Source organism: Oreochromis niloticus, linkage group LG8 (assembly GCF_001858045.2).
Source record: "Oreochromis niloticus isolate F11D_XX linkage group LG8, O_niloticus_UMD_NMBU, whole genome shotgun sequence".
In the NCBI taxonomy this organism is placed as follows: Eukaryota; Metazoa; Chordata; class Actinopteri; order Cichliformes; family Cichlidae; genus Oreochromis; species Oreochromis niloticus.
Genome location: NC_031973.2, coordinates 19755880 through 19781452, shown reverse-complemented (window position 1 = coordinate 19781452; position 25573 = coordinate 19755880). Strand labels below are relative to the sequence as shown.

At 41.9% G+C, this 25573-nt stretch overlaps 4 protein-coding genes across 6 annotated transcripts; all 4 read right to left on the bottom strand.

The window, feature by feature from the left end:
- Positions 1-10601: 10601 nt before the first annotated feature.
- Positions 10602-18032, bottom strand: LOC100690349 (gap junction delta-3 protein-like). Of its 3 annotated transcripts, none has more exons than XM_019362801.2 (3): positions 18014-18032; positions 13447-13610; positions 10602-13010 (listed from the first exon to the last, which is right to left on the bottom strand). In XM_019362801.2, the coding sequence occupies exon 3, from the start codon at positions 12796-12798 to the stop codon at positions 11938-11940; it is 861 nt and encodes a 286-aa protein (XP_019218346.1). In that variant the 5' UTR covers positions 12799-13010; positions 13447-13610; positions 18014-18032; the 3' UTR covers positions 10602-11937. The 3 variants fall into 3 exon arrangements, with proteins under 3 accessions (XP_019218346.1, XP_019218345.1, XP_003438634.1); XM_019362800.1 differs by lacking the exon at positions 18014-18032 and adding an exon at positions 14864-15301 and having other exon boundaries at positions 13447-13674; XM_003438586.4 differs by lacking the exon at positions 18014-18032 and adding an exon at positions 14864-15301.
- On the bottom strand, positions 15361-18141 carry LOC100690620 (gap junction delta-3 protein-like). The gene is made up of 2 exons (XM_019362803.1): positions 18014-18141; positions 15361-17226 (listed from the first exon to the last, which is right to left on the bottom strand). Exon 2 carries the CDS (start codon positions 17167-17169, stop codon positions 16321-16323), a length of 849 nt encoding a protein of 282 aa, XP_019218348.1. The 5' UTR covers positions 17170-17226; positions 18014-18141; the 3' UTR covers positions 15361-16320.
- A 1376-nt stretch (positions 18142-19517) lies between these two features.
- On the bottom strand, positions 19518-21941 carry LOC109203128 (gap junction delta-3 protein). The gene is made up of 2 exons (XM_019362177.2): positions 21722-21941; positions 19518-21589 (listed from the first exon to the last, which is right to left on the bottom strand). Exon 2 carries the CDS (start codon positions 21368-21370, stop codon positions 20513-20515), a length of 858 nt encoding a protein of 285 aa, XP_019217722.1. The 5' UTR covers positions 21371-21589; positions 21722-21941; the 3' UTR covers positions 19518-20512.
- Positions 21942-24147: 2206 nt separating this feature from the next.
- Positions 24148-25494, bottom strand: LOC100704942 (gap junction delta-3 protein-like). Its single transcript, XM_003460617.4, has one exon. The coding sequence runs from the start codon at positions 25250-25252 to the stop codon at positions 24386-24388; it is 867 nt and encodes a 288-aa protein (XP_003460665.2). The 5' UTR covers positions 25253-25494; the 3' UTR covers positions 24148-24385.
- Positions 25495-25573: the final 79 nt, after the last annotated feature.

The window sequence follows — 25573 nt, the reverse complement described above, 5'->3', positions numbered from 1 at the left end:
GCATCTCTCAGTCTTGTGCTTTGAAATGTCCCCTAAAATCTACCTTCTGGAGCCTCACCTATCACCCTTTTCCTCTTCCTCGTCCTCTCTCCCCCCTCACTCCATCTTACTCATCCCGCATGTCACATCACATTTCTCAGGCAGCCTCAGGAAAAGGGCAGAGGCCTTACGAATTGATGTGGGTCGCTTACAGGAGCATGGCCAACACAAGGACAGGGACACAAACACACACACTCACACACAAAGGTGGATGATGTGGCGTCTGTGTACACATACCGCCCTTAACCTGTCACCTACTTTCATCTGCAGTGTGTTAGTGACAGAATCGCAGCCTCTGCATCCGCGCACAAAATATTTATTCATAAATCAGCGCACTTTAATTTACGCAGACACACTCGCTTGCCTTTGTTGTCTTTATCGTGACAGAGCTACAGTGCACGGTTACACCACATCTTGCTACGGTAGGTCTGAAAGGGAACGATCTCTCTCTCTCTTTCTCTCTGCCGGCTTGACCTGAGAACAGGCTGGGCAATGACGACACCTATTGGTGGCTCTGTGACTCTGTGCCGCAATGGGAGCATTTCAGAGAATATATGAGATGAATAACCAGCGATATTGAGTGCATTCATCATCCGCTGACAGTAAATTCACAGAAGAAAATTGACATTAGCTCATAAACATCTATCACGGGCCTGTGTATTCGGCAACACACATTCGAGTGTGGAATGTGTGACGGATGAATCAGACGCAGTGGGGCAGAAGCGGCTACGTTGTCATATTTTCGGCTTTTTATATGGGTGCTTCATTGTTTTCACACACACACACACGCTTCCTATCTGTCCTTTCTCTCCATAATCTCCTTTCCCATGACACTTCTTTGCGACTCCTTTTACTCCTGATTTATTCCTGTTTCCCACAGCCTACATGCAGTCTTTTACATGTCCACTTAAGCATTTATCCCTTCTAATTGGTTAGTGGGGAGCAGAGAGAGAGGAGGGGGGGGACTTTGGTGTAAAAGGGAAGTCCCCGGAGTCTCTGAGGCCTGCTCCATGCCCACTGGACTGGAAGGGAGCCAAAATGTAGTCTCCACCAGGCATCGCCCTTACGCCTTCACTGGACTGGAGAACATCCAAGATGGATGCCTTCAGGGCTGCGTTGCTGTGAAACTTACACTATTGTAGATAAATCTGCAACAGAGAGAGCGAAGCTGTCCGTTAGCGCTTGAATTTTACATACTAAAAACGTGATAGCACGACTCAGGGCTGCCCAGCATAAGCCACTTTTGAAACCCGAATATGATTTTAGGACTGTGACAAGGACAAAGCAATCATTTTGCATCAATAATGCATCAAAACTTCATCCATTAGCTCACCGAACAAATTCCAAGGCAGGAACTGCAGCATCATATCAGCTCAGCGCTTTAGAAAAATGCTCGGTGGAAAAAAAAAAAAAATGGAGCAATTTTTAGAAACGGTGTCTTGAAGCTCAGTGATCCAAAATGCTTGTGCATGCAGCTGTCTCCCTGAGGATAGAGAAAAACACGGGATGGAAAGAGGGGAGGAGAGATGGCAGAGAGGGAGGTAGACGAGAGGGAGGAGAGAGTTCACATAAGCCCACAAAGAGGAGGAGAGGTGAACTGGAGAATGATGCAGAATGAAAATATAGAGACGCTGTTCAGTCTTTATATAGATTCTTTTGTATAAAAGGTCAAAGTAGCAAGAGGGACGAGTAACGCCGTCCCCTCTGTGGCCTTAATTCCCCCTTTCCTTCTCTCTCAGAGTATCTTTACTATCAGCAGTGGTGTGAAAGGTGTGAAAGGAAAAAGTTAGTCATATGAGGCACCTAGGACATAATATCGCAGTCCTGTGGTAATCTATATATGGTTTGACTTGCACACACACACTTCATGTTTTGTTTAGAGATAGACTGGAGACCCCCACCAACTGGTCGATATCCAAACATCTTGTGCTGCGATACTCTTTCTTTTAAAAAAAGTCACAAGCACAGTCCAGTAAAATCTTGAGCTTGGACCTGCTGCGTTCACTTTTGCTGTTATTCTTGGACTCTGGGGTTGCACTGCATGATTCACAGTTCAAAATAATCCTCATATGTTGGACACTGGGTTTTGCTGTGACCCTCCTCCCTCAGTTCATCTTCTCTCTGAAACAATTCTTTTTTAGCTCCTCTCCCTTTAACCTAACTTTCTTCTCAGTGGCTCCCCTTCACAAACAGAAGGTTTGGATAACAGGTGTGTTAGGGACATCCACCCACACTGGGGTTTATGAGTAGAAAATACTGTCAGCTGTAGCTATTTGACAAGTAAAAATTTTAAAAGCAAAAAAATATGATTGGTTTACATGATACAACTGCACTTCTCCAGGTGAAACATTTCTGCAGCATATAAAATTGTTGCGGCTGCTTCCAGTATGACTACATAATAAAACCTGCAATCATGACTCATCTCCACCTATGATACGAGTTTAAGTATTTTTTTGGCTGTTTCATGCATGCACATGAATTTTGTTTGCCTCTGTTGATGTTTCCGTACATGCTGATATATGTATTTCCTTTCGTGAAACATTATTGACTTGTGTCTGTGCTGGTTGGCAGGTACCTGAGCTGCTTTTGCTTTTTGGCTTGTCATGGTGATGGTTTGCGAATTGGGAGTTTGGGTGAAGTGTGTAAGTTGGGGAAAAGGTGTAGGGAAAATAAGTTTTTTTTCTACTTTTGTGCAGATGTAATAAATCACTGTTGAAAAATTGTATACCAGTCAGAGAGGAGCTATTTATCTGAGTGTTTTTCCCTGACTTCGTAAGTATAGTACCATACTGTACCATCACAGGGGAGAAAATGACCTTAATCTAGCTTTTTGTGTATTCTAATGACACCCGTTAGAGCCCACTCCAAGCTTGAAAAGTAAAGCAGAAATGTCCTTGAGCAAGGCACTGAAATGCTCCAGTGGAGCTGCTTAGTGGCCAGAGAGTAGCCTTTTATCCAGCTGTATCCAAGCGTGAAAATGTGTAATGGTATAAATATGAGTCGAGGTGCTGCATGATAAATCAGCCGTAGCCTGAAGGTTATAAGAAAGGTGTCTCCGTGTTCTTTGACACCGGGACGCTAAGATGAGAAGATGGTCGCATGGTATTTAAATTTCTCCTTGTCCTATCAGCTTGAACCCGCCAGCTGCAAAGGAGCAGAGGTCAGGGTTCAAATTGTGACAACTGCAAATGTCAAATGAGTTTTGTCCCCTACTGGGACTGTCACCTCGGTTCACCGTTAAGGAAGCCAACCAACCGGTAAGGAGATATTGAAAGAACGAGAGAGCAAAAGCAAAGTGGAGAAAAAGAACCCATCTCAAGAGGGTGGGCGGATGAACACATGAAAATTTTGCGTTGCATAATGGGACATTGCGTAACGTGTCCCATTTCATACCATGTCACACACTGATATTAGAGTAGGGCCCTGCATAATGCTGCTAGTAGGCAGCCAAATGGGGAGAACGGTTTTTCGGGGGTGAGGTGAAATGAAGGGGGAGGGAAAAGCATGGAGGGCTCATGGTTCTGTCTCCGAGCAGAAGACATGGAGTGACGGAAGTAGACAGCCAATGGGGTGCGGGCACGGTGCGGTGGAGAAAGTGGGAGATGGAAGGGGGGGGAGGGGAAGTGGATGGTGACGGGATGGAGATCGTGTGTGTGTGTGTGTGTGTGTGTGTGTGTGTGTGTGTGTGTGTGTGAGACGGTGGGTGGGCGAGAGCACGGTCGGTACTGGTATTTCTACCCTGTCACATCGCGTTAGTGTGCAGCCGAGCACGACTGCTGAGCACACCACTCTGGACAGCTCTGCACGCACGGGGTGAACCATGCATGCACACACTCATGCACACACACACACAAATACTGAGGTATACGTTCACAAGGACACAGTAGCTACACTTGAGTGCGCACACACACTCTCTGTAATCTCCCACGAGGACCACAAGGACATCGAAAACAAGTGAACACCAACGGAGAATTGACAGAAACCGGGGGAGAGCTCAAACTCCCAACTTTACTTCCATCCATCCATCCATCCATCCATCCTAGAGCAATATTACTTTTTCCAGACAAATGTGCAAAGGAAATGAAAAAAAAAAAGATACAAAATTAATCGAAAAAGCATTCATGTTCATAAAATATTGCAATCTAATGTTCTTGGCTCTGTGCTTTAGCAACCCAGGCAATTCCTTGTTTTGGAAAGAAGCTCTCAAAACAAGGCAGTCAGCTCATCCACTTTCCGGTCACTATTTGCAACATGGCCTTTTTTTGTGGCCATAAGCCCAAAGGCCTTTACGCAATATTTTCCTTGAGAAAACGATAGCAGGGGTAAGGGTGGGGGTGAGATAGGATGACAGCGCATCATTCACATTGTAGCCCAGCATCCCGTAACCCCCACCCAGCCCCTTTGGGCAGAGGAAACAGGAAGAAGCGAAGAAAGCAGATGGAGGGAAAGAAACAGAGGCGACGAGAACATTTCCTTGCAAATGCTGCGCACAGTGTGCCCCGTGGCAAAGGAAAGAGAGGAAGGGTGGAGGGTCCAGATGGATGGATGGATGAGGAGGAGGACTAGGAAGAGTGTCGAGGTGTGATGTGCGGTGACCCGAGCTCTTTAGTGACGCCATAAACATAGAGGCACGCTTCAGCTGCTTTGACCGAGGGAAAAGAGATGGGATCCATCAGCTCTGTGTCCGGCTGTGTGACGGGCTAGAGATCAGCAAGTACACACAGAAATGTACGGGAAAGCGTCAGCATTACCGAGGGTCGGCGAGGTCACGGTTACATAGTTGCGTAACTTGGCCCTAAAAGACTCTAAAGTGGTAATCTAGCTTTTCTGGTAAATTAGCACCAGAAAGGCACATTCAGTCTGCAGTGACAAATACATTGTTTGCACCAACAATGACCTCATGCCTTTGCATGGCTCTCTGAAGGGAAGAGCTCAGAGTTTTGGAAAACCGTGCATTTTACTTTTTTGCCAACATCCACTCTTATTTTCTTATTTTCATAAGCATGATCAGCAGGTAGCGACTAGGTTAGATTTTTTTGGGGGGGGGTTGCTAAAAAGCTGGTGAAACCAGCTGCAGTCATAAACTGTGTAGGTGTATAACACAGACACAGATAGCTGCTAATAAAAATAGAATTTCATTCCCTAATACTTCACAAGCCTCTTGACAGATAATTCCAATAAAAATGCTACAAAAGGCACCGACACAACAACTGTCACCTCAAGGCACTTTATGATGTGAAGACCTTACAATAATAGATAAACCCCCAACAATCAGATCCCCACACCCACCCATACCCCATGAGCAAGCACATGGTGACAGGGGGGAAGGAAAAACTCCCTTTTAACAGGAAGAAACCTCCAGAACCAGCCACAGGGAGGGGCAGCCATCCGCTGCGACCATTTGGGGTTGAGGGGAGGGAGACGGGAGAGAAAAAAGACACACTGTGGAAGAGAGCCAGAGATTAATAATAGCTAATAATTAAATGCAGAGTGGTGTATAAACACAAAGTGAAGATAGGTCAGTGAAGAAGAAAAACCTAATGCATCATGGGAAGCCTCCAGCAGCCTAGGCCTATTGCAGTGCAACTAAGGGGGGGCACATGATCCAGTCCTAACTATAAACGTTATCAAAAAGGGAAGTTTTAAGCCTAATTAAAAGTAGAGAGGGTGTCTGTGTCCTGAATCCAAACTGGGTTTCAGAGAAGAGGGACCTGAACGCTGAAGGCTCTGCCTCCCATTCTACTTTTAAATAGCCTATGGACCACAAATAAACCAGAACTCTGAGATTTTGAGTATAGGCCAATATAAGCTGAAAATATCTGTGTGACTGAGTCAGTTATAGATAAATATGTATACTTGAGTCAGTTTTTCCAGCATTTGTTGTTTTGCTCTGTCATTTCTTTGTTTTGTTTTTTTTTCCAAATCAGCATTTGTCATTTGATTGTCACAGGAAACACTCTCTGTTTGTTCTCCTGCCATTAATCACTAATCAAACCCCCATGCAAGTTAATTAGCAATAAAAATACATACAAATGTAAGGCGTCTTCTTCTGTGACTTGTTCGCCAGTGTTTACTCTAACCCTCGGAGACTTACATCAACATCATTGGGTCACACGCTACCAAAGTCAGTCCGGTAAACAAGCTGCTTGATTTGCTTAGAACTGGGCGCTGTGCCATAAATAAACCAAATCAAAGAGTGACGCAGTAGCTGAGAGTGAGCTGTTCATACTTTGTTTGGAGCAGAGAAAGCAAACTGTAGGAGTGATGTTTCTGGGGTGGGGGTGAGGGGGGGGGGGGGGGGGGGAAGACATCTTGGCAAGTTTTGTCCCCACACGACTGAACAAGATGTGGGACGCTCAGAGGCACTCCGCATGTGGAGCTGTCACTCAGCTCGGTGTGTACTGAGGGAGCCTCCGAGGAGCGCGCAGAGGACACAGGTAGAGCGCGGGGAGCCCCTGAAGTGTCTCATTCAAGGTGGAGAATGAAAGAGGGGTGGGGAGATGGAGAGAGCAGAGAAAGATGTTATCATTTCCATCTCCTCCTCCGTGTTGGTGTGAGGGGAATCGCAGAAAACAGATGACCTACATTTTCTCTGAGACAGACTCCAGCACCGAAGCCTCCTTGGATTCAGAAGAGAGAAAAAAAGAACGAGAGGGTGAAGTGTAGGAAAGCATAGAAAGTGGAAAATAGAGAGGGTCTGAGGTAGAGAAAGAAAGAAACAGGCAGGCTTCCAGTTTGACGAGACAGACTTAAAAAGGTAGAAATGCAGGCAGACAAAAGGAAAGGGGGGAAGTTTTGACGGTAATCCTCTTCGACTCTTCCTTCCTTCCCTCTCGAGCGGTTATATAAAACACATCTAGAATTCTGCTCTGTGCAACATCAAAGAAGCTGCACCACTTTGCAATCTGCATATATGATGCGTCCAGGGAACTGCAGGAGGGGTGTGTGTGTGTGTGTTTCCTGGAGGAATGCATAAGGCAAAAAATAAGCTTCTTTGGAGATTATTTAGATTATCTATGTGTTCAGATGAGCCACTTGGCCCTATGGATGCTTTGGTGTTCAAATGACGGTCATCTTGTTTGTTTGTTTTTATGTCTGAGCGCTCTTTCTGCAGATACTGCAGTAATAACTGAAAACACAGAACCAGTTCATTCAATTTACCCCAAATGACAAAGCTTTAAAGCAAGTAAGATATTGCACAGTTTCAGTCTGAACTGCTCTTGAAGAAAAGAAGCGAGGCCTAAAAGGATTGATATGCATGAATAAACCCTGCAGTGTAAAAGATACTGTCACTGGGTGTCACTGGGATAATGTGGCTGCAAATTAAGTCATCTTACAGAAGATGAGTGGCATAAGTGTGGGATTTAGTGTTCCACTGCTGCCCCCTACTGTTGACAAGACAAACTTGACAGAATAATCAAGGTCATCATTTTTGCTTTAGTGCAAAATTTCTTTTCAGAAAATTCTTTTGTGGCATATTACTTTAAACTATTGTGTATACTGACTTCTTTAGCAGACTGTAGTCCAAAAATTATACATATGCTCATCAGATACTTCCAACACAACCCGAAGTTGATCTAAGATGATTTGAGGCGTGTTACATGGAGCATCAGTGTGTACCCAGCAGAAGATGTGATCACTGTGGTCATGGTTACCCAGGTATGCTGTAGTGCGTAAATGATCATCTGCACCATTCGGCCACTAGCAGCAGGCTGAAGTGTTGATGCAAGGATCCACGCTTTTTTTTGTGTTTATGACTGAAACATTTTTTTGTGGTCTGTTGGCTGATTCTGATGAGCCTGTGTCAGTGGTACCCTCGGTTTGAAAGTCTTAGCCAAGAGGAGTGGCACCAGGTGTGGTCTTCTGCTGATGTAGCCCATCCGCTTCAAGGTTGTGTTGTTCAGAGATGCTCTTCTGCATTCCTTGGTTATAAAGAGTGGGTCTTTGAGTTACCTTAATCTTTCCATCAACTTGAAGCAGTCTGGCAATCTAACCTCTGGCATCAGGAACTGCTCGCTGGATTTTTTTGTTTTTGCTTTTGTTTGTAGGCCATTCCCTGAAACCCTGGAGATGGAGTGTGGGAAAATCCCAGTCTGAAATAATCAGACCAGCCCATCCGGCACCAACGACCGTGCCGTGTTCAGAGAACCTTTAATCACCTTTCTTCCTCATTCTGATGGACTTGATCACATCAACATGGCTAAACTCACCGAGTTTTGACATGTGTACCTATTAAAAGGGCCAATCAGTGAAGGGTAAGTTATATTGTTATTATGCAACTTATAATTATGCAACAGTGGTTACACTGCAGGGGACAGAAATTCACTCTCTGGAGTTTCTGGAAGTTTCTGTTATACAACCGGTGTCCCAAACCAGTTTTGATACTAATCCTGGCAGGAAAAACACCTGCTTGCCAGAAATTTGAGGTGAGCAGAGGGAAACCATCTCTGTCATTCAAAAGAACACGAGAGAAATAGCTTTTACACATACACTGTCCCCGTACCGTCAAGGTCAAACATCCAAGTGAGGTGACAGCAAGCAAAACATGTTCCTGAGCAGAGGGGGGCTTTAATATTCATGTTGTGCAGCTGAGCGGTGATCAAATGAGACTGCTTTGATTAGAATATTTTTACACCACCTGTGCATGTGACACAAGTATTTAGGTCAGAGTCAGTGTCGGAGCTACAACAAAGACACTAAAATGAGACAGGCAAACTGAAAAAACACCCAGCAACAGCAGTTTTGAGATCAGATGATTGCAAAGGGTAACGTTTTTAAACCGTTAAAGTCTAAACCATGAAATAACTGCCAGAAATGTACATTTTTTTAACCTTCTGTCAAATGAAATAAAAAAGAAATGAACTAATAAATCTTTTTTTTCCCAATTTATTGCTTTAAAATGTATTGTGCAATTTATTTAGGTGTTTCAGGAGGAAAAAAATCCACAGTGATGATGCAGAGGTCTCGAACACTCACAAAAACTCATGTATCAAATATGATACTCTTGGCATTACAGGGTTAAGCCTTTATATAACAATTTTTTTGACTGCACACTAGATTGTAGGAATGGGAATGAGATTCAGCGTGATAAACTCATGAACAAAAACAACAGGTTCGTGTCCAAACTTGCGCAGCAACGACTCGGAAAAATGCCACAGAGCTTGTTTCTTATGAGATGATTATATTCACCCCCATGATCCTCGGCCACAAACAGAAACGGCGCGCATGCTGTCTCGTGGTGTGTGGCGTGCCGGCACTGGAGCAACTTATTGACGGTACACTATGATATCCTTTAAAAAAGGGCGCCGGGAGAAAAGCTGCTGTGTCTGATTATTAATAGTGAAATGTGTTGTGACATCAATAAAAAGCAAAACGTCAGGAAACACCGGTGAACTCACAAAGAGTCTGTTCATTCGCTCATGACCATGTCGGAGACACAAATATAAAAGCTGAGCAACCAGTCCAGCTGCCTGCTGCTGGTGTGTGCCTCTGGAAGTTTCCCAGCGGTCACAGGCTAAATACACCATTTCAAAAGGAGAAATTAAATTCGTTAAACTCCACTTGAGATCTTTGTTGTTTAAGGATGCTGTAGCATTTTTAAATAGGAGTTACAAAAATGTAACACCACTTTTGTAGACTGTACCCTCTATTGAAGGTTTGGACATTTTAACCAGTGGTTTTGGTTAACAGATGATTAAGTAAATCATCATAAATCAGTTTGAGGGCTTTATTGAATTTTAAAAAATGGTTAATCGACTGGGAAAACGCAGTGCAGATATGAATGCGAGTAATGCATTCCTTATAATAAATGGAGTTTGTCCTCTAAGGCTTTTTTTTCTAGAAAGGAAGTGTATGGATTTTTCACTTCCAGTCAACCCACACTGGGTGGAGAGAGTTGGCCCTGTAGAATGCCAGCAAATCTTACATTAACCATTGATAAAACCATTAGTTACAAGTTATGAACTCCACATAAAGAGATACCATGAGGTACCAGGCAACCATGACAGGCGTACCTCACAATAATATCACAATAAGGCTTTAATAACCTAATTTAATTCAATTAGAGTCATATCGACTGTCCATTCATAAAAAAAAAAAACATATTTGAAAAACTAAACAAAACAAACAAACTGAAAGTTACAAGCTCCATCACAGGAGTTGGAAACCTTGATGTAATTATATTTTTATTTTATTAAATAAGTTAGCTATGAAAGTAACCAAAAAGCAGATTTTATTTGCTTTGAACAAAACCAGAATTACTGTATCAAAGTCATGTACTGTATATTTTTCTGAAAAGCCGATCAGCAAACAAAAATAATCAGTGAGTAGTGACTAATTTGTGACTAACTGTGAGTAATGAGTAATGAGCCGAGTGAATAACCTCAGTCTGTGATCTGCTAAGTAAAGTGCTGATGCTAGGTTTTAGTTTTAGCTCGTGCGTCATGTCTACATTCCATTATGTTTCCTGTTTTATTTTGAAAGTCTTGTGTTATCATGTTCAGTGTGTGTAGTTTTGCTTCCCCTGTGGCGTCATGTTCTTTTGTGTCAGCTGTGTTTCCCCGGGTGTTTCCCGCTTCCATCATTATCCTACAGAAAGATACACAGAAAGATAATGAGGGAAGTGGAAACACCTGGGGAAACACACCTGACACAATTGAACATGATGCCACAGGGGAAGCAAAACTAAACACGCTGAACATGGAAACACAAGACTTTCAAAATAAAACAGGAAACATAATAAAACGTAGACATGACACACAAACTTTACAAAGTGGACACACAGAGATGAAACACATGACAGACTGGACAGAAAACATGATATATAAACCAGGGGGCATGGAAATTCATCTCAGACAAACTAATAATAATAATAATAGTAGAACTTAACATTATTTCAATATAACATAAGAATTCAAAAATACAACAAAAGTGAAAATGCTGGGTCACAGACCCAGCCCCCTGACAGTTATGGAAACTCTTAAATCTCTGTAAGAAACTCAAAAAACACAGTGAAAAAACCCTGAAAAACAGGGTGACCAGACGTCCCTCTTTATGTGGGACTGTACGGCATTTTTATTTCTTGTACCCCTCTCCCACATCTTGAGACAATGCCACACATTTTGACTAGTACTGCTGGATGTGCCCTTTACTGAAGTCTGGCATTTAAAACAGAAGGGAAGGCTTTTTCTGATAGTCAGAAGGTTAACGCGCCTAATGATATACTCACAAGTGGCTTCAAGTCGAGTAAAAGCTTTGCAGATTTTGGTGAATACGATGGAAACTACCTCGAATAAAATGAAGCAGTGATATATTCCGAGTAACAGAGTTTGCATGTACATGCTACAATCTGATAACGTGCAGAATTTGGTGTATTTGTATTTTTAAAGTTGATGCATCCCACTTTGTCTTCACATTTACTTTGCTGGGAATTTGGTCACCCTACCTTGAAATAATTCCAACATTACAGACTGGATAGAAACAGATGCCTCCATTTACAAAGCCTAACTTCACTATCAAGACCTGCTTAAATAAATTAATCTTCACCTGCTGCCTCAGGGCGGATTTGTCCTTTAAAGTGGGTACAACACAAACACAAAATGCAATCAGTCTTAAGCAAATGTTATCAAGTGTATTCCAGAAAGTTTTCAGCCTTTAAACTGTCACCAGAACGAACGAGTCAACAATGTCTCGCAGGCATCCTTCTTGTCCTTCTTATCATCTGTGTTGTCTTTACTCATTTCCTGAAATTTGATGGGTCAGTTGCCCATGCATTTTTTTTTTTTTTGTGAAGTGCATAAAAACTCCTAAACAGTGCAGTTCTTTCAAGTGAAATGGAATTAGAAATGCAGTTGTGAGTTTAAAATAGAAAAAGGAGGATGCTGTGATTGCAGAGTCATCTCACACCTTAAGCATCTTCCTCCTCACATATTTTCCTCTTGGACTCTTGCACTTGTGATCGATGCAATAGACCTTTCGACCGGAGCTGCTTCTCACTGATCCCTTCTTCACTTTCACACTGCTGGCCGTGCTCTCTGACATCGTCTTTCCTCCCGATTTCTCCTGCGTCTCCTCTTGCTTGAGGTTGTGGAGGTTCTCGCAGTCACAGTAGTAGATTTTGTCCTCCTGTTCTGAGCAAAACCACTTCCTAGAGATGTAGAGAAGCTCCACAATGCTGGAAAATGCTGATATCACCCCTACAATAAAGTAGAAAAAGAGGAAGATTGTCTTCTCTTTAGGGCGGGAGGTATAGCACTTCACTGTTAGGGGGCAGGGAGAACGACTACATTCAAAATAGGCCTTCACCTCAAAGCCGTAGAGATACCACTGGGTAATTAGGAAGCCAAGTTCTGCCACTATGCGGAAGATCACAGTGATAATGTAAAGCCTCCTTAAAGCTTTTTCTTCTCTGTTCTCGCTGCTCCACCTTTTACTCGATGGGGGGGGATTGGCACTCTTGTTATGCTGGTGTGTGGCGTAAACAAGGAAAAGCAGAGAAGGTGTAGCGATGAGGACTATATGAAACACCCAGAATCTGTACTGGGAGATGGGGAAAGCCTCATCATAGCACACCTGCTTACATCCTGGCTGGAGGGTGTTACAGATAAATTCCGCCTGCTCGTCCTCAAACATGTCACTGGCCACAGTTCCCAGGATCACTATCCTAAACACCAGCATGAGGAAGAGCCAGAAACGACCCAGCATCGGGGAGTGTATCTGGAGGGTATCGAAGAATCCACCGATGAAGCCCCACTCACCCATGACTGCGGCACTGTCAGGTCTGGCTTCTTGGAAGTCTGGAGGCTCGTTCACCTGTCTGTCTCACAGCAAATTCTGCCTTTGTTTAAAAAAACTAAACTAAAATTCTTGTTATAATCTCCCATATGTGACTCACAGTCAAACTAAACCCAATAAAAGTGATCAAAGAAGTGGGTTCAGGGTTTTTGCACTTTAGGTTGATTGAGTTCATATTCCTGCAAAGACAATAATTCAAGGACATCATTAAAGGAGTCAAACAATATCACCACCCTACAATAAATTTCTATATTTCTTTTGCTTTCAGTTAGCACCATATTTCAAAGAACTTCTAGGAAGCTGACAAACTTAAATTGTAGAGTATAAAAATGCAGTTTTGCAGAATACAGGATTTGTAAATGATTTCGATAACCTAAAGGCTGACTCTCATTGAAATATACAGGCTGGTTGAACTGCTCAGTCAGAGACGCATGTGCTGCCACGATAAAAAAGGTTGAGGACATATTTGATTTAGGATTTAATCTGCAGTATCTAGACAAATGACCTACCCCCCCCCCCCAAAAGCCTTAAAATTCTCCTACCATGTATAAGCTCAGATAAACCAGATAAAAAATGTTCAATTCTCATGCCCACACCACCTTATAGTGTACTCACCCTTAGCTCTCTCCAAAGTGCCATGTTCCTAAGGCTGGCTGGCACTTATGATTGAAAGGGCGGCAACAGTTGTCAGGAAATTCCTGCTACGTCCTAATCAGTGTCCATCCAGCCCCAGACAGAAGGTGTTTATCCAAGAAAGGCAAACTCTTGATGAGCATTTCCTAAATGGCAGGAAATATCTCTTTTAAGTTGGTCCACCAGTTTCCCTGGTAACCACATGAGAGGCTGCATGTAAAAATAAAAATTAGGAATGTTTTTCCTCTTCATTTAGTCACTATCACCAAAATCAAAAGAGCTGTGTATTCATTGGTTTTCAGTTCGGGCTTTGTTAGCTATAGAAATGTTCCAATAGTTTGGCATTGACAAGCTTTTAAAAGGAGTTCGAGGTTTAAAACAAACCTGTTAATGGTATGAAACTGAAGCTGTGCTGTCTGCTGAAGTTGTAACAAAATATTGTTACAACTGTAACAACTGTAACAATATGTAACTTGCCCCAAGTGGCAAGTTACATGAAACAGGACAATGTAGTAACACAGTAATAGCAACACGACTTCAAATAAACCATACAATTAATGTAAGCAAGTCAACATTGTGTTTTTTAAAGGTCTAAGATGAACATCTTCACATAGGTTGTGTGTATTGTTTGGACAGCAGTTTCCCAACTCATGGAAAACACAACCTTTATCTTATCTTAAAATTCATTAAACAAACACATAATTTATAATTCTCGGTAACAGTTTTGAAGTGAAGAATGGTCTGCTTGCCCATTTTTAATGCTGCTGCACATAAGCAATGTGTTTCTCTGTGAACTTTAACAAAAACCTAAATTGCAATCTGTTATTTTACTGACGTCATGACTTAATTTATGATGCTCAATGCTTTTGAGTGCTGTGATATGCTCTAATAACCGTGTGAGACTAAGCACCAGATTTTCCACAATCCAGCAGCATACCAGTGTAGGACTCTGCAGTTTCTATCATGTTGTTGAAAGAATGCAAACTAAAATTTGCAAAACATATGTAACAATATTTATATGACTGTGCCACAGTGACACTAAAGTTGTAGTTTTATATGTGAATAACAAGATGCACTTATGACTGGATATAGAGAAAACACAAATATAAAAACCACTTAAACCTTGGCACTATCTGCTCCCAGGACGCCTGCCAACCTGTTCTCTCAGCACAAATTACTTCATTTGTAAGTCAAAGAAATTTTTGAGGATATCCTGCACAGACTCGTACTTTTTCTGGCTGCCCACATGGCTAAATAGAACTTGAAAAACAAAGGGAAAAATGTCTATGCTTCTCAGGGCTTGGAAATATGTAAATAAATTCTTGGGATTTCATAGAAAAGCACCCAAAGACTTTATTCATCCTGCTGTGAATGTGTGCAAATAAGTGGGAATGATTACCATAGAGTTGCAGGTGAGGGAGCTCTGAAGCTTGAAGACTTTATGGAGGCCGGCGGCCTCAGCATCCCTCAGCTTCTCTTCTGTCATCTTGACCACAAAGAGCAGTGTGATGTAAAATCCCAACATTTAGATAATCTCTTATGAGCAAGCACTTGGCGACAGTGGGAAGGAAAAACTCCCTTTTAACAGAGAGAAACCTCCATCAAAATCATGCTCAGGGAGGCAGCCATCTGTTGTGACCGGTTTGGGGTGAGAGGAGAAGAAGAGAGCAGAGAGAGACAGGATAAAAGACACACCGTGTCACGGCGCCGGGTTTGTGATCCAGCATTTTGAGTTTGTGTGTATTCATTATTCTTTCTTTTGCATTAAGAGGATGGTGGAGACACACACTCCCAGGGTTTAAATCTGGGACTCTCCACCATTTGACCCTAGAACTGAAGAAGCTTCTTGGATAAGAGGCGAAACGTCTTCAAGCAACTTAAAGAAGTGCAGACGCTTTTCTTTCTAAGCTCCTTAGACTATGATGACCCGGATGACTGAGAACCTTCACAGACAGGTAGTTTATAAAGTTCCTGCTGACCTGAGCATGGTGAAGATCTATAGAGGGCTGGAAGAATCCCTGTCAGTGTGACACACACAAATATGTAATTACTTTATTAAATTATTTTTGTTATGAAAAATTAGCAGTCTAGAATACACAGTTTTCAAGATATCATTTTAAAATTTTGTGTGATGGTAGATACCAAGAGCAGCTTGAGCTGATTTGATTTTGATGAAACCCAGATTAAGGTCAAGGTCACATCAAATATAAAAGTCAGCAAAAAATGTATATTATCCACAATTTTCTATATGGCTCATCTTCAAACTACAACACTAGTGGGCCTTTGGAAATTTGACATTTACATTCATTGCTCATTGTTCATTGTCAAAATTGGCCTTGAAAATAAATTTCAAGAAATCACATCGAGTAATATATCATTAGCATGTTAGCATGGTGTCTGTGCATCTGAGTTGAGACCCAGTCAAGAACCTCTGAAAGGTTTCTGTGCTTTTATTTTCCTGTCAGTACAAGCTAAATCTTCTGCTGGGTCAGAGTTCCTGCCTCTGACCAGCTACAAAAGGGCAACAGGTTCAAAAAACCAGCGTTAAACAAGTTTATCAAGTGTAATCCAGAAAATGTTTCCTCCTTGAACTGTTTACAGCATTTTATCATTTACCAGAACAGTGTCAACAAGTCAACAATGCCTCGCATTTGTCTTATCATTTTGTTGCATTTGCTCGTTTCCTGATCTTAAGCATTTCCTTGTGATATGTTCCATGGAAAAACTCCTTAACTGTGAAATTCTTCATCATTTAATTTTTAAGCGAAGCAGCACGAAGGAATTAGAAATGTTGTCACAAATTTATAATAGAATGAGAGGATGCTGTGATAGCAGCATGTGTGATTCAGAGTCCTCTCACACTGTAAGCCTCGAGCCACTCGCATATTTTCCTCTTGGACTCTTGGTCTTGTGCTCAGTGTTGGAGGCCTTTCGACTGGAGCTGCTTCTCAATGCTTCCTTCTTCACGTGCACACTGCTTGTCTTTTCTCTTGGTTTCTCCTCTGTCTTCTCTTGCTTGTGGTTGTGGAGGTTCTCGCAGTCACAGCGCTCATGTAGTTCTAAGTGCTTCTGATTTGAGTAAAACCACTTCCTAGAGATGTAGAGAAGCTCCACAATGCTGGAAAATGCTGATATCACCCCTACAGCAAAGTAGAAGAGGAGGAAGATTGTTTTCTCTGCAGGCCGAGAAGTGTAGCACTCCACTGTTAGGGGGCAGGGAGAACGACTACATGGAAAATGGGCCTCCACCTTGAAGCCGTAGAGACGCCACTGGACAAATAAGAAGCCGATTTCTGCCACTATGCGGAAGATCAGAGTGATAATGTAGAGCGCCCTTAAAGTTTTTTCTTCTCTGTTCTCCCTGCTGGTCTTTTTCCTCGACGAGGAGCGGTTGGCTCTCTTGTGATGCTGATGTGTTGCATATATGAGGTAAAGCAGAGAAGGTGTAGCGATGAGGACTATATGAAACACCCAGAATCTGTACTGGGAGATGGGGAAAGCCATGTCATAACACACCTGCTTACATCCTGGCTGGAGGGTGTTACAGGTAAATTCCTCCTGCTCGTCCTCAAACATGTCACTGGCCACGGTTTCCAAGATAACTATCCTAAACACCAACACGAGGAAGAGCCAGAAACGACCCAGCATCGGCGAGCGTGTCTGGAGGGCATCGAAGAATCCACTGATGAAATCCCACTCACCCATGACTGCGGCACTGTCAGGTCCAGAGGTTTGCTCACCGGTCCGTCTCAGGCCCGCCGCCTTTGTTTTAAGAATGAAACCAGAATGCTTGTTATCGTAATCTCCAATCCATGACTTTCACTCAAAGTGAAACTAAATCTGGTCAAAAGTGGGCTCAGGATATTTGCGTTCACACTCCTGTGACTGGAAACTAAAAGCCTACAATAATTCTCAACTTATATTGCCTTTATTTAACACATTAGTTCAAAGAAATTGTAAGAAACTAACAAGCTAACAGTGTAGAGTCTACCGATGCAGTGTTGTCTCAAATGTAGGATTTGAAAATGATTTCAATCACATACAAGTCGACTCTCTTATATTGACTGGTTGAACTACTCAGCCATGCTTTAGAGATGTCTACCAAGATAAAACAGGTTGAGCATAGATTTTCCTTTTGTTTTTGTTTTAAGAATGATAAAATCTTGATGAGTATTTAAAAAAGTTTCCTTTTTTCCGTCTTCCTGGACGGAAGAAGATCCTTAAAGTTGTACCAACACGTTTCCTGATCACAGCATGACACGTTTTGTTAAATATAAAAGTTATACAAACTAATTTGTCGTTGTTGGTTATAAGTTCAATATTTGTTAGATTAAACTTGTGACCTTGAATATGGCATTTGTCTAAATTTAATCAGAACTTAATTACTGAGTACTTAAGTAGCAGTTAATTTAAAAAATACCTTTTAAGTTATATATCATCTACTTTTCCCTCCCTTGCTTCTTGCTAATCCTCTCTCATCCTCTACATTACATCCTTAATACAGTCACAACATTCTCCAGATACTCCTTGATAATAAAACATTACTTACATGTAGAAATTTCTGAGTGCTGTGTTCTCATGACACCCAGGGCATCGAATGTTGGCAGCTCCTCCCTCTACATACAACATGAATATTACCCAGAGGCAAAATATTTAACAGGTGGCATGAAACAGCATACAATCAACCCGTGACACGACTTCCAACTTACCTTACAATTAACACAAACAAGAGAATTGCACAACACATTTCGAGAAGCTAAGAGGAAATAAGCCTAAAACAAGACTTTTTTTCTTCTGTTTGATATGATGAGAACCTTTATTTTGAAACAGTGAATCAGATTTTTTTTTTTATGTCACACAGATTTCTGGTCTATTTATTCAGTAAGAGTCTCTGTCGTTTGAAAGCTGTGGCAGAAAAATAAGAACATAGTTTTGATCTTGTTGAACTTGCCAGAGAAGCCATTCTGTCCTCAACATGGGCAGAGGTCGCTCACTGTCGAGCACACAGTGGATGTTACTAATACTCTCACATATTTTACATTTGGGAATCTTCGTGGTCCAGCCTGTGTGAATGCCTTCAACACCACGCATCGGCACAGTGGGGGTGATAGGAATGTACTGGCTCTACAAACTGGTTGTTGTTACAGTTATTCTTAAGCAGGTTTTCCACAGTTGAGAAAAAAAGGTGGGCGAAGTGGCAAGATATCTGCAGCTTTAGCCGCCGAATTGTCCAAGTGCAGCCCACTCATTTATATTTACTTTCCAACACAAAGTTTAAATTAACCATCCTGTGAGCAGAGGACATGACAAATACTAAATCGTTTGGCATTCAGTCACACAAACTTTATGAACACCACCTTTAGAGGGCATGTATTTTATAAAGCGCCTGTTGACCTGAACGAGGTGAAGAGGAGGAGGGATGGCACAGTCCATTTGTGAATTCATTATACAGTATATACATGTGTTTCTGTGCATTTCACTCTGTTTGTATGCTGGTATGATTTATAAACCCCTACAAGTTTGGTGTTTCAAATCAGTGTGTACCACTATGGACAGTAGAGGGCAGCAGAATGCCTTGTTTCCATTGGTGTCATGAGATCGCTATTCTAGCAAGACTGATCAGGCTAACATCGCCATGTTTCTTCTGCTCATTATTTCTAATTCTTCACAGGTCAGTACAACACGTGTCCAGAAGCACAGAAAATGCCCCTGATTAATTTCTTTTGTTTCAAATGTTGTTGTGTGTTATGTTTGTAAGATATGCTAAGCTAACCTGAGCTAATTCATAAAAATGGTTAACAAAATTAATAGAAACCATGTGAATGAATTAAGTAACAAAGGAACCAAAAGACTCTGGCAAGGCTAACCAGGCAAAAGGTAGCATGTGTCCTCTGCTTTTTAATAATTTTTACAGGATCATGAGGACCATACCGTACGACAAAGTCACGTCCGCTGTCGCTAGCCGCCATTTCTGCCACTTGCCGGTTTTGTAACCTGGTGCATTGTGTTGCTGCTGCTGCTGCAGCTGGGTTGGAAACAGAAGGGTAGCATTGTTGGTTTTTACTGCCGTTTTAATCAGTCAGTACAGAAACTTAGATATTTACAGATTATACAGAGGAAGATGCTAACACAGTTTGAGAAATGTTGACTTCTCCCGAGTGGCAACACCTAGTACAGGAGAGTACTTCAGCGGGTATTTATAAATCCTAAAATCGAGAGAAACCTGCATCACTACAGTGTTAGCCTATAACTGTTTCTTACACTTTGTTAACTGAAAGATAAAGAAGCAGGTATTTATTATGGGCTGCTGTTAATGTTTTATTACTTTAGTGATATCATAGAATTTGATATCTCTGCATGTTCTACTGCAATGTTTCATTTTTGGTTCCAGGCAACTGGAATATGAAGTCAGTTAACGCCCAAGCTGGTTAAACCTCCAATCTACCTTTAAATGGACGGGTACCTAAAGTGACCAATGCACCAGTGAGGTCATAATCTGATTCAGGTTGTTGATTGCCACAAAATTCTGGACCAAAACAATGATGGCCATCATCAGATATACTACACAATGAGAAAGAATTAAAACCCAGTACAAGAAAATTCAGTCAGTGTGGCTCCCCAGGAACTACGAGAATAATATTCATTTTCTCTGAAAGGCTGACGTGGTTATTTTTCCTATCAGTACAACCTGAATCCTCTGCTGGGTCAGAGTTTCTGCCTCTGGCAGCTACAAAAGGGACACAGTTACAAACAAAACAGTCAGCATTAAACAAGTTTATCAAGCGTAGTCCAGAAAATGTTTCCTTCCTGAACTGTTTGCAGCCTTTAATCATTTACCAGAAACAACAATGTCTTGCATGCATCCTTCTTATCATCAGTGTTTTCTATGCTCATTTTCCAAACAATCCTTGTGAAGTGTCCCACTGTAAATACTGTTTAACACATCAACAGTGAAATCATTTCAAATGAAATGGAGTTAGAGATGTAGTCACAGGTTTAAAATAGAAAAGAATCTGAATCACACATAGTGTGATTGGAGTCAGTCCTCTCACAATGTAAGCCTCGAGGCGCTCACATATTTTCCTGGTGGGCTTTTGCACTTGTGACCACTGCTGTAGACCTTTCGACTGTAGCTGCTTCTCACTGATCCCTTCTTCGCTCTTGCAATGCTGGCTTTGTTCTCTGACATTGTCATTACTCCTGGTTTTTCCTCTGTCTCCTCTTGCTGGTGGTTGTGGAGGTTCTCGCAGTCACATTGGTCATATTGTTCCATATTGTTCTTCTGATTTGAGCAAAACCACTTTCGAGAGCTGTAGAAAAGCTCCACAACGCTGGAAAATGCTGATATCACCCCTACAGCAAAGTAGAAGAGGAGGAAGACTGTTTTTTCTGCAGGTCGGGAGGCGAAGCAGTCCACAGTGTAGGGGCAGGGAAATCGGTCACATGGGAACTGGGCCTCCACCTTGAAGCCGTAGAGATACCACTGGACAATTAAGAAGCCGATTTCTGCCACTATCCGGAAGATCAGAGTGATAATATAGAGCGTCCTTAAAGCTCTTTGTTCTCTGTTCTCTTTACTTGATGAGGAGTGGTTGGCACTCTTGTTATGCTGATGTGTGGCGTACACGAGGTAAAGCAGAGAAGGTGTAGCGATGAGGACTATATGAAACACCCAGAATCTGTACTGGGAGATGGGGAAAGCCAAGTCATAACACACCTGCTTACATCCTGGCTGGAGGGTGTTACAGGTAAATTCCTCCTGCTCGTCCTCAAACATGTCACTGGCCACAGTTCCCAGGACCACTATCCTAAACACCAGCGTGAGGATGAGCCAGAAACGACCCAGCATCGGCGACTCAGTCTGGAGGATATCGAAGAATCCACTGATGAAGCCCCACTCACCCATGGCTGCAGCACTGTCAGGTCTGTCTTCTTGGAAGTCTGGAGGCTTGTTCACCTGTCTGTCTCAGAGCAAAGGCTGCCTTTGTCTGAAAAATGAAACTAGAATTCTTGTTATTATAATCTGCAATATATGACTCACAGTGAACCTAAATCCAATAAAAGTGATCAAAGGTAGCTTCAAGGTGTATCCATGTTAAGTGTCTTGAGTTCATCTTCCAGCGGCCTGAAATAAAAAATGAAATGTTACATAAAAACCTGCAAAGACAGCAACTCAAGTATCTGATTAAAGAAATAAAACAATAACAGCAGCCTACAATAAATTAATATTGTTGACTTCAGTTAACAGATTACATACTGACAGCTTGAAACCCAGTCAATAGCCACTCTGTGCATCTGTGCCAAGTGGTCACTTTATCCAGTTAATGAGCAGAAATGTATCATATTATTGATGTCAGAATAATTGAATTCGGTAATGTCAGCTATTTTCTTTAAAATATTTGACAGGCATCATGATCATTGGCCTCATTGTTGTTCTCAGTTTTTTAGTTATTTTCATCCATCGATGCATGGATGGATGGATGGATTGTGATAGCCTTTGTCTTTGTGTCTAGTATTTAGTTTTACTTCCTCTGTCTCATTATCATTGATTGATTTCAGCTGTGTGTCATACACTGGCGTTTCCCCATCTCCCTTATTATATCATGTGTCTATTTAAATCCCCAGCCTGCTTGTGTTCTTTGTTGTACTGTAGTGTTTTTCCACAGCCGTTTTGGTCCACCTTCACATGCAAAGATGAGATGGAATCAGTAAAGTTTATCTTATCATATACCACATAAAACGAAACCATCTTTCAGAGTTCAGTATAAAAATTGACCTTGGCGCCAGCAGTCGTCTCGATATGGCATTATATGAGGTTATTTGATGAGCTACTATCAGTCGTCACTGAGGGATTTTTTTTCTTGTAAGCACAGGTTTCTGTACTCTCTTTTTTTCCTTTTTAACAGCTGTGCTCAAATCTACATGTGACTGTTATAAGACCAAACAAACATCTGCGTTATAAAAAAGCACATAGCTCTAATTGAGCCAAACAGCTTTGTGTTGATACCTGGAGCTTTCTACTTGAATGCAGTTGGTTTCTTTGGTTGAACCTCTTCAGTTTTACGCGGAGTTTCTCAAACTCATCACACTAGCATTTTGTGGTTCTAACGCGTGTAACTTATTAATATTTTTAATGGTAATTTGAAGCTTATTTTATGCTAGGCTGCCACTCAATCACACAAACCGTAAGAACACGGTCTTTAGAGGTCATGTAGTTTGAAAAGTGCCTGGTGATCTGAGCATGGGGCATGGAAGGCTGGCACTGTCCATGCCACTGTGACCCACACAAATATGCTGTCACATTTGTGAATTAATTATGCAGCATATGCTTGTGTTTCTGTACATTTCGCTCTGTTTGTGTGCTGGTACACGTCCTTCAAGTTTGGTGTTGCAAATCGATGTGTATCACTTTGGACAGTAGAGGGCAGCAGAATGCCTGCCATGGTTCATCATAAGATGGTCATTCTGGCAAGACTGACTGGGCTTAGTGTTGATGCATTGCTGACCTGTTAAACATAAAATGCATAACTGAACACTGAAGTTTACCTTATCTTATTTCAGGCTGTGTTTATGATGTGCAATATATCTTGATGCATGCTCAATAATCCAGTTGAGAGTTCCCAAAAAGCTGATTCTGTTCATCTGGTCATAACATTTTCAGTGGGAGAAATGCTGGAAAGGCACCTAAAGAATGCTTCAGGCGATCCAGGAGAGATCAACTGCTGCCTAAGCAAAAAATCTTAGTGATCCCTTATTTGTCAGGAGTATCGGAACAGCTTGGACGCATTTTCCCTAAACACCGCGTCTCACCCCAAAACGCGTGGCGCCAAAAATTGGTCCATCTGAAGGATCAGTTCTCCCAACACAAACAGAATAATGTAACATACGGTATTAAGTTTTGTTCTGTTCTGCCACTTCGATTAAGTGTGCTACCGGTGTCTGTAGAAACACTAATGTCCTTTAGCAAACACTTGCGCTCCCATACATTGTAAAATTCTGCAGTTCATAAACAATTCTGATTGCAGTTCTTGTGCGCTTGGTTAATCTCTTTATGTGCCTTATGTTTCTAAACTGTGCTAAGCTAGTCTGAAGTAATTTGTAAAAACAAGTGCATGGGTTGTACTAAAACTTTGATGATTTATTCACAGTATTGAGATCAAAATCTTTATTATTTGTAACTATTCTAGTCAGGTACATTTAAAAAAATATTCAACTATTTTCCAACTTTGAAACTTCGTCTCTGGGAACTTTAGCTTTTAACATGTTTATATTTCAGCTCATTCAGCTCTTTTTTTTCACCAAACATTCAGCAATTTAAAATAAATTCAGCTCCAATGTTTTGAACGTCAGCTTTTACCTTGGAAACTATAATGGTTCAAAGTCCATGTGCTTATTTTTGTTATTGATACTGCTGATTGATGGTGAGCAAAATAAGAACGATTTGAGATCTAGTCAAGAAAAAAAACATCTAAATTGAGTCAGTGTGGCTCACCATGAACTGTAAAATTAATATTCATTTTCTCTGAAAGGCTGACGTGGTTATTTTTCCTATCAGTACAACCTGAATCCTCTGCTGGGTCAGAGTTTCTGCCTCTGGCAGCTACAAAAGGGACACAGTTACAAACAAAACAATCAGCGTTAAACAAGTTTATCAAGCGTAGTCCAGAAAATGTTTCCTTCCTGAACTGTTTGCAGCCTTTAATCATTTACCAGAAACAACAATGTCTTGCATGCATCCTTCTTATCATCAGTGTTTTCTATGCTCATTTTCCAAACAATCCTTGTGAAGTGTCCCACTGTAAATACTGTTTAACACATCAACAGTGAAATCATTTCAAATGAAATGGAGTTAGAGATGTAGTCACAGGTTTAAAATAGAAAAGAATCTGAATCACACATAGTGTGATTGCAGTCAGTCCTCTCACAATGTAAGCCTCGAGGCGCTCACATATTTTCCTGGTGGGCTTTTGCACTTGTGACCACTGCTGTAGACCTTTCGACTGTAGCTGCTTCTCACTGATCCCTCCTTTGCTCTCGCACTGCTGGCCGTGCTTTCTGACATCATCTGTACTGCTGCTTTCTCCTCTGTCTCCTCTTTCTTGAGGTTGTGGAGGTTCTCGCAGTCACATTGGTCATATTGTTCCAATTTCTTCTGTTTTGAGCAAAACCACTTCGCAGAGCTGTAGAAAAGCTCCACAACGCTGGAAAATGCTGATATCACCCCTACAGCAAAGTAGAAGAGGAGGAAGACTGTTTTTTCTGCAGGTCGGGAGGTGAAGCAGTCCACAGTGTGGGGGCAGGGAAATCGGTCACATGGGAAATGGGCCTCCACCTCGAAGCCGTAGAGATACCACTGGACAAATAAGAAGCCGATTTCTGCCACTATGCGGAAGATCAGAGTGATAATATAGAGCGCCCTTAAAGCTTTTTCTTCTCTGTTCTCCCTGCTGCTCCTTTCCTTCGATGGAGATGGGTTGGCACTCTTGTTATGCTGATGTGTGGCGTACACGAGGTAAAGCAGAGAAGGTGTAGCGATGAGGACTATATGAAACACCCAGAATCTGTACTGGGAGATGGGGAAAGCTGAGTCATAACACACCTGCTTACATCCTGGCTGGAGGGTGTTACAGGTAAATTCCTCCTGCTCGTCCTCAAACATGTCACTGGCCACAGTTCCCAGGATCACTATCCTAAACACCAGCATGAGGAAGAGCCAGAAACGACCCAGCATCGGCGACTCGGTCTGGAGGTCTTTAAAGAATCCACCGATGAAGTCCCACTCACCCATGGCTGCAGCACTGTCAGGTCTGTCTTCTTGGAAATCTGGAGGCTTGTTCACCTGTCTGTCTCAGAGCAAAGGCTGCCTTTGTTTAAAAAATGAAACTAGAATTCTTATTATTATAATCTCCAATCAGTGACTCACAGTGAGACTGTACCCAATAAAAGTGATCAAAGGTAGCTTCGAGGTTTATCCATCCTAAGTATTGATTGAGTTCATACTCCGGTGGCCTCAAACCAAAACTGAAACGTTATATGAGAACCTGCAAAGACTGTCAACAATAACAATAAAGACATAAAACAATAACAGCAGCCTATGAGCCTTTAAGAA

Coding starts and splice junctions, on each gene's coding strand:
- LOC109203128 (XM_019362177.2), bottom strand. CDS start 21,370: ATGGGTGAGTGGGGCTTCATCAGTGGATTCTTCGATATCCTCCAGACT.
- LOC100704942 (XM_003460617.4), bottom strand. CDS start 25,252: ATGGGTGAGTGGGACTTCATCGGTGGATTCTTTAAAGACCTCCAGACC.
- LOC100690349 (XM_019362801.2), bottom strand. CDS start 12,798: ATGGGTGAGTGGGGCTTCATCGGTGGATTCTTCGATACCCTCCAGATA.
- LOC100690620 (XM_019362803.1), bottom strand. CDS start 17,169: ATGGGTGAGTGGGATTTCATCAGTGGATTCTTCGATGCCCTCCAGACA.